Raw genomic sequence first — 8,617 nt, 5'->3', positions numbered from 1 at the left:
GGGCAGGGGCTGTTTGCTGGGGGCACAGCAGATGCCCTGGGGAGGGAGGGAGGGTGGCAGGGCTGTGCCGGGCTCCATTTCGGCTCCATTTCGGTTCCCTCCCTGCTTCCCACCTGTTCCCCCCCCAGCCCTGACCTGGAGCAGGTTGCAGCCCCTGCCCCGTGCCCACAGCAGCTTGTGAGCAGGTGGCTGCACTGATTCTCCTGAAAACAAAACCATTCCATCGGCACAGGCGGCTCGGGAGCCTCCCGCCCGTCCTCCTGCCCGGACAAAGGCCCGTGGAACCCCCCCAGCCCGGCCCAGCCCAGCCCAGCCCTGCCCTGCCAGGGGACTGTAACCGACCCTGCAGCAGGAGGAGAGATCAAAGGGGGCCCTGGCAGAGGGAAAGCTCCCCATTGCTGCAGCAGGAGCAACCTGGGGAGCCCAACAGGATCCTCCTTCCCTTCTCCAAGGGCAGTGCAGGGGCTGGCAGATGCCCCCCTTCCCTCCCAGCCTGGGCACCTGCAACCAGACACCGCAGAGGGGAGCAGATGCCGAGCCCGGAGCCTCCCTCTGCCCCTTCCCACCCCGTCAACCCGATCCTGCCAACACCTGCCCATGCAGGGAACAGACGCTGCCCTTTGTGTGGCATTTCAAAGGCTGCCCAGCCCACCCTGCCCTGCCCAGGCAGGAGCCACTGTGGCCACGGGGCTGCCGGAGGAGGCTGTTTTAGGGACGCTCTCTCTTTCCGTGGCTCTCCTCAGACCAGGGTCAGCACCATCATCAACAGCCCAATTGCAAAGACTCACAGACCAGTTTGGGTTGGAAGGGTCCTCTGGAGTCCACCCAGTCCCACCCCCCTGCCAAGGCAGGGTCACCTGGAGGTGACACAGGGACGTATCCGGGTGGGTTTGGGACGTTTCCAGAGAGTGAGACTGCACACCTCCCCCGTCCCAGCGCTCTGCCACCCTCCATGGAAAAGCTCTCCCTCTCAGAAGGAGCAGCAGGAGAGGGAGGGCTCCCAGCAGCTGCAGCAGCTGCTCCCTGTGCCCACTCACCACGTCGGTGCCCGTGATCCCGGCCAGCAGCTCCGTCACGGCCTCGTCGCTCACGGACACGCTCAGCCCGTGGATCGCTGCTCCAATGCTGCCCGTGGCGATCATGGACGGGGGGTACATCACAAACGTGGAGTCTGCAGCAGCACAGGGACACGGGGCAGAGAGGGGCCCTTAGTGAGTGTGCACACGGCGCTTGGGATCGTGATTTCCCCGGAAAACTCGAGAGGGGCTGACAGAGGGGTCTCTGCAGCTTAGGAGGGAGAAACGGGGTGAAGGAAAAGAAAACAGGCTGAGCAACAGCTCCACAGAGCAACAGCTCCAGAAGTGCTGAGATGAGGGGGCACTGGAGACTGAGGGAGAGGCTGCGAAAAGCTCGGATTCAGGCCCAGACACCCTCCCACGGGCACAGCAAGGGGCTGGCACACAGCTCTGCTTTCCTGGCACCTCTCAGGCACCCAAGGCCATTATCCCACCTGGAACGGCTCTGACTGGAATGCAGGCAGGCACTCAGCTCCCCAGAAGGGCAGGGGAGAGCAGCCCTGGCGAGGCAGCACCCACCTGTGGCACACAGGGCGATGAAGGTCTGGGCGTGTTTCTTCACCAGCTCCACGTTGTCCGGGGGCAGCGGGAGGCGGTGCAGGATGTGGGGCAGGAAATCGTTGGCTATCACTGACACCAGGTCCCACTTCAGCTTCTCCAGGACCAGAAGCTCCCAGTGCTGCAGAGGGAGGACAGACGGGGTGTGAGGGAGCAGGGCGGGAAGAGGGACTGTCCCCACTCTGTGCCCAGCCTGTGGCACAATTCCAGCTGCAGGGCTGGGAGCACAGCTCAGAAGAGGAAGCAATAAATGTGGTTTCTCCTTTCCAGGGAGCAGAGGGATCAGCCACTGACACCCCTCTCTGGTCCCACTGCTGCTGCAGCCCCCGAGGGAACACCAGGGCACAGGCAGCAGGCACAGCATTTCCACATCCCTTCTCCACTCCCAAGGGGACAGGCTGATGTCCAGGCTCCCAGAAGAGTTCAGCCCAGGGTATCCCTGTTACAGCAAAGGGAACAGAGCTCGGGGGCTGGGAATGGGGGTCCCAGGCTGGGAATGCAGCATTTTGGCAGAACTTCCCCTACTCATCCCACCTCTTCTCCACCAAGAGAGCCTTCAGCTGTGCTCAGCAGAGCAAGAGGCACTGAACAGCCACACCAGCTCCCACCTCTGCCACCAACATACAGCCAAGGGCTACTGATGCTTCCCAGTGACTGCCAACATCTCCATCCCAGCTGAGGTGCCCCCTCCAGGCACCCAACAGGGACTTCTGTGGCATCTCCACGGGCCAGTCAGTGCTGGCTGTGAGCTGGGGAGCAGATGGTGGCAAGGCTGGGTGCCCTGCATGGGTTTGAGCTGGAGCTCTGGCTGCTCCAGGCACCTGCTGAGCCTCTCCTGGCTCTGCCAGCCCTGGCATCAGCCCTGGCATGGACACACAGTGCAGGGCAGCCCTGGAGCAGCCCTTGGCAGAGCCAGCACCCAGCAGGTCCCAGGGCCAGCACCCAGCCAGGGTGTACACAAGGTCAGACCTTCATTTTCTCCTTTCTTTGCAAACCCCCTCTTTCTCCTTACACAGCAAACCAGCTTTGAGTTGCCTAAATGAGCAGCATTGCTCAACCTGCTCCAAACTCCCTCCCTGAGGTCCTGTGTGCTGGTTGCCACTTCACAGCCTGCACTTTTCCACCCAGGAAGCCATTCCTCGCCTCCACAGGCTCCCACCTCCCATATGGATGGCCAGCCTGCCAGGCCTGCTGGAGTTTTCAGCCAAATCCAAAGGATAAAAGCAAGAAGAAACCTTGCAAAGAGCTCCAGAGCCTGAGGATCCCAGCACAGGTCACGGAGTGCCTGGTTTGAGGTGGGATTGGAGCAAAGGGGAGAGATCAGGCTTGGGAAAAGAAGGAAACAGAGGTTTAGAATATCCTGAGTGGGAAGGGACCCACAGGGATCAAAGTGGGTGCTGGACACTGGTTAAATTGCAGCCACACAGGAAAGAGCCACTGGGAATGGAGAGCTCTGTGCCTGTCGCTCACCTGGAGCCTCCAAGGGCTCCAGAGGGTTGGGAGAGCTGGATGCCTCCTCCTGCATCAGCCCAGTTCCCTGGGAAGGGACACAGGACACAGCTGACACCTTTGGCAGTCACTGCCCTGAGCTGGGAGCACAGCCCAGGCCCAGGGAGGTCAGGAGGACCTGGAAATCCCTCCTCACAACCAGCAAATCCCAAAGGGATCTCGGAGTCTGAGAGGGGAGCTCAGAGCAGAGGGGACACAGCCCATCATCACTCCTGCCTGTCCTCCCAGAGCTGCACCCCAACATGTCCCTGACACACAACACCCTCTCTGGAGTGGCAGAGCCTGTTCCTGTTGGGATATTGTCCCAAGGATCCAGATCCAGGTGCAGCTCAGCCACGAGCCCTCACCCGGGACACGGACTGATCCGGGACAGCCTGTCCCTCTGCAAGGCACCACAGCAGCTCTTTTGCAGACACAGGTTCCTCACCATCACCCCCGAGCCCTGGCTGTTCCAAGAGGCTGATCCCAGGGCCCCGCCGGCTCCAGGCCGGCAGCTGAAGGCGCCCGGCGCCAAGGACTGTCACCAGCTCACAGGATTTAGCTCAGGGAAGCCTCTCTCCTGCCAAACCACCCTGCTCCTCGCTTCTCTCCTGCTAACCCTGGGGACTGCCCGCCCTCAGATCCGTGTCAGAACCTCTGAATCACTTTATCTGTGGAAGGAGCAGAACAAAAGCAGCGAGGGACAGGACAGGCAGGTTTGCTGATGGAACAAACATCCTCTTCCTGGCATTTTGTTTTGCACCTCGTTCAATCAGTCCCTGCCCGGGTAATGAAAGAGAGGAAGAAAAGTGGAAAATGTCCCTTTGTTTCTCCAGCCTGCAGAGTTCACCCTCCTCGTGGAAGGGCTGAAAGCTGCCAGCACTGCTCGTGGAGCATCCCAGCACTGCTCGTGGAGCATCCCAGCACTGGGAATGCATCAGACCCCCTTCTGCAAGACCCCCCCAGGGCAGGGCTCTCTGTGCCTGGCCAGCATCTCAGGGGGTGGAAACCACAGAGCAGAGCTTCCCCTCTGCAAGTCTGATCCCTCCTGGCTGCATCCCAAAGCAGAGGGACAGGAGAGAAGGCAGGACAGCAGAATTCCTGCTGCCTCCCCTGCTCGGAGCAGGTGAGCAAAGTCCTGCAGCCAAACTGCCCCCTCAGACAGACTCGAGCCACAGGCAGGGACTGCCTGACTCCATTCCCAGCTCTGCAAACTGTCTGGGATGTGCCAGTCCCAGCAGCTCCCCCTGCCATGCAGTGACAGCCACATCAAGCTCTGCCTTCCCAACACCCACACACCCGCTGTGCCTGCAGGAGCCTGGAAATCCATCTGGGAGCAGAGCCCACCCCCCCGAGCAGCAGGAGGGAAGGGAGCTGTGCTGGATTGTCCCTGCAGCTGAGAAGGGACCATGGGACACTGTCACAGCCCCGGTGACACACTCAGTGCTCCCGAGGTGACTCACAGAGAGGGTGGAGAGAGCAGCCTGTTACCCACCCCCAGAGCAGCTACAGAAATGAGCAGCCTCCAAAGTCCATTTGCAAATGGGAAACAGGGTCTGCTTCCATCCCCTGGGCACGTTCCAGCCTGGATGTCAAGGCAAAGGGACCAACTCCAGAGGGAGAAACGGCCCCGTCTGTCCCACCTGTGCCACAAGCAGAAGGGAAAGCAGGGAAACACCAGAGTGTCTTCTGGAAAACCACAAGTGAACATCCTTCTCTACCCAGCTCTTACTTCTCTTATTTTCACTCTTCGTGGCCCTCAGGGCCACTGCTGCTCCCCTCATCATCTGCCTGGAGGCTCCATCCTCCTCAGGCTTTGCCAGGAAATTCCTGCTGTTGGCAAAATTGACCTTTAGGTTGAAGATTTCCAAGACAAGCCAACGTATTAGGAGCAAAGCAGGCAGATGGAGGTGACTTACAACTGCTCTCCCCAAGCAGCTGAACACCCTCTTGCACAGGCCAGAAAAGCCTTCATTAAAAGATAAAGAAAAAGGAAAAAAAAAAGAAAAAAAGGAAAGGTAGGTCAGATAATGCCCCTGACGGAAATCCAACTTCCTCCAAATGGACAAGTCCCTCCTTGCATCATTTCCTTCTCCCTAGAATAACCTCCCCAAGAGTTTGTTTCAAGTGTGTCCCTTCTCAGCTGCTGAGCTGGTGCCAAGCATCCCAGCAGGAGAAGGAAGCAAACCTGCTGGGAATGTGAGCCAGCACCCCTGGAGTCCAGGATGGCAGCGTCCCATGGGAAGAGGCCAGGATGAGCCATTGTCCAGACCTTGCTGAAGAAGCTCCCCTTCCCCTCCCCACCCTGGGAGGTTGTGAAAGAGCAGCAACATCCCCTGATTAGCACAGAGGGGGAAGAGCAGCCCCTGGGTGTTGTAATCCAGCACTAACTCCAGCAGGTCCCAAAGCCCAAACCCTTCACAGGCCCTCAGATGTTCCCTCCCCTCCCTCTCTGCAGTGAGGACAATGGGAGACTGGAGTGGGATGTGCTCCAAACAGGGTTAAAATCCATGGAAATCGTGGTGGGCAGGGAAAGCTGCCCACCAGGTGATGGACTGTGGAGCAGCTCCTGCCCAGAGATGTGCCACGGCCTCAGGTCCCCTCTGGAAGGGCCAGGCTGGCTCCTGATGCCTCTGCTCAGCCCTTGATGACCAGAATAAACCCCTGCACTGCTGAGTGGGAAAGGGATTCTATTTGCCTGGAAAAGCTACCTCTGGCTAGCCCAAAAAAGGACTTCTGACCCTCAAAATGAAGCCATTTTCATCCACCTCAACTCCAAATTGATTCTGGAGCAGAGAGATCCAAGAGATCTGTGCCAGCCATCCATCTGTGCCTCCTGAGAGCAACCCAGGATCCAGGGAGGGAGAACCCCAGGACTGAGACCTGAAGGATCAGCAGTGAAGAACAGGCATCAGACAGTGCTTTCCTCCTCCAGCTCCACCCCAGGAGGAGGGAGAAGGGAAGATGAACATTGTGGTGCTGCCTGGCCACAGCTTCCTGCTGACAAACCTCGGGGGAAGAAATAAGAAAGACTCTGAGCAAGGAGGAATTAACACTGGAGTCTGAGGGGGAAGGAGAGTCTCCAGGGATGCTGCACATGCTCTGCCCACTCCCCACCTGCACCTCTCCACTCTCCTTTGGGAGGAGCCTGCTGCAAACAGGTCCCAAATTCAACTGGGAACAGCAAATCCTGCCCAAGAATTCACCAAACAAATCAGAATGAAATATGCCTGGGACCACAGGATGCAGGCACCAGGTGTCCACCCGAGGTCTGGGCTGCAGGAGCCACCAGAACTGGCTGTGACTCCCTCCTGTCTCAGGGATGTCGACAGGACTCAGCATCCAGGGAAGAAACAACTGCTACTGTTTCCTCTGTGCATTCCCACCCCTCCCCACGATTAATCACCCACCCGTGAGTGCTAATTGAGATAATCACCACCCACAATGACTACAGGGTCATGGAGGTGAGGGGATTTTCCCCAGCCTTTCACTGGCACTTGGAAAAACCATGTTCATACCAGAGCTCCCCAGTTACCAGAACTGCCCTCGGCTCACACCTGAAAGTTTTGTGGGTTCACTCCCCACCTTGGGGACAAATCACACTCAGATCACCCCAGCCCAGCCCCAAAAAAACAGAGACACTCAATAAGGTGATGAGTAACCCTGAGAAATTCTCGGGGCAAACGGTCCCCAGGGATGGTTCTCAGCCCAGGTGACCGTTTCCTCCCCGGGGCCCTGAGCCACCAGCATGGAAGGCCCCAAGAAAAGGGGCTCTCCAGTTTCCTCCTGCACTGGGGGAGTGGAAATCAAGGGGTTTGGATCTCTGAACTTTTATCAGACACGAAAACACTTTGCCTCTCAAAGCCTCAGAACTGAACTTCTGCCTGAGCGTGCAGGGTGACAGCCCAGGGTGAGAGCCCAGGGTGACAGTCCAGGGTGACAGTCCAGGGTGACAGTCCAGGGCTGGGAACGAGCACTGCAGGCACAAGGAACTTCCTCTACCACCTGGAGGGGACAATTCTGCTCCCCACAACAGGGAAGGTGGAAAGGTCTCCACCAACAGGCACCACACCCTGCAGGACAGGGAGGAGAGAAGGCTGGAATGCAGGGGGAGGTGAGGGAATGGGAGGAAGAGCAGGGACAGGGAGGAGAGAAGGCTGGAATGCAGGGGGAGGTGAGGGAATGGGAGGAAGAGCAGGGACAGGGAGGCAGGTGGGATGGCAGGCAGCAGGATGCAGAAGAGCTGGGGAGGAGGGAGAGGGTGGTTACCAGGAGCTGCTGAGGTGTGATGGAGTTGTCTGTGTAAATGCAGAGCTTCTCCACGGTCAGGGGCATGGTTTCTCTCAGCTTGGAGGCCAGCAGCATGCACACAGCCCCCAGCAGCTGCAGGCGATTCTTCTGCACGGGCACCGACGACAGGAACCGATCCACGTAATTCATGGCCAGGGGGAAAACCTCTTCCTCACACTTCTGCTCCTCACACACCTGGCAAAACCCAGGGGCAGAGACACAAAGTAAAGGCAGGGCTCCCCAGCCCCTGCCTGCACCGCAGCTCCAAAGCCTCTGGTGTTTCACACTTGCCAGGGCTCTGGAGGCCTGGGGTGAATGAGCTCCAGGTGTTAACTCTGGTGACATCCCTGGGGTTACACCAGCAAGGAGCTTCCCCAAGGCCTCAAGACTTCAGCTTCCTGGGGAAAGCAGCAGAACTCAGGTGCAGCTAGAAAGAGTGCACAAATGAGACCAAACCGGCCTGATTTGGCCCCGTTTCTGATCTCCCCTGCTGGAGATGTCTCCAGCCAGCTGGACAGCAAAGCTGCCACCTCCTGCCCCGTGGGGACTGGGGATCTCTGGAGAAAGTGAGCAGTTCCAGCATATCCCCAGCTGGAGACTTAACAGAGCAGGATCCACTGCTGGCAACTGCACCTCGAGTGCTCCAGAGACACAAGAAGAGTCAGTGGCAGCACCCAAATCAATGCTGGGTCCAAAAGTCCTCCTCCCTCAGCCACAGAATCCAGCAGCTCCAAATTTCAGCCCTCTGCCCTTATCTCCCAACAGTATCAAAACACTTGTCATATTTAACTTCCTTCTTTCAACATGACCATAAAAACATTGCGGTTTCTCCCCATTCTGCAGCAAACACCATCCTCCTCCCAGCCCCGGCTGCCCCAGCGCCGGCGACACCGACACGGGTGTGACAACTGCCACTTGTCACCCGCTTGTCACCCCTTCAGGGCTTCACAGGGACAGGTCCCAAAGCAGCATTTATTTAACACCCTTCTCGTAAAGGGAACGGCAGAAACAAAATAACAGGAGAGGGGGGGGAAAAAAGCCCCTTTAAAAAGCAAATGTTCGTTATTTCTTTTGACGGAGCTTCCCTGCAGCAGCCGCCGGGCTGGAGGACGGGGGAAGCTCCATCCCGACCTCACCGCTCCTCTGCAAATCGTTCTTTATCGAGACTCTTCACTGCGACCACCTCATGCAGAGCCCCCTGAGAT

The 8,617-nt window shown here is 58.3% G+C and overlaps 1 protein-coding gene across 1 annotated transcript in view; it reads right to left on the bottom strand.

The window, feature by feature from the left end:
* CCND3 (cyclin D3) overlaps positions 1 to 8,617 on the bottom strand; it is a 33,412-nt gene that overhangs the window by 1,450 nt on the left and 23,345 nt on the right. The window contains exons 2-4 of the mRNA XM_029962502.1: positions 7,392 to 7,607; positions 1,596 to 1,755; positions 1,012 to 1,171 (exon numbers count right to left, since the gene is read on the bottom strand). Coding sequence (XP_029818362.1) covers positions 1,012 to 1,171; positions 1,596 to 1,755; positions 7,392 to 7,562 — 491 coding nt within the window. The 5' untranslated portion in view covers positions 7,563 to 7,607. The remainder of the gene's footprint in view (positions 1 to 1,011; positions 1,172 to 1,595; positions 1,756 to 7,391; positions 7,608 to 8,617) is intronic.

Source organism: Manacus vitellinus, unplaced genomic scaffold, assembly GCF_001715985.3.
Source record: "Manacus vitellinus isolate BGI_N305 unplaced genomic scaffold, ASM171598v3 scaffold_47_pilon, whole genome shotgun sequence".
Classification (NCBI taxonomy): domain Eukaryota; kingdom Metazoa; phylum Chordata; class Aves; order Passeriformes; family Pipridae; genus Manacus; species Manacus vitellinus.
The sequence above is the reverse complement of the archived record's forward strand: the minus strand, read 5'-3'. Positions and strand labels throughout refer to the sequence as shown.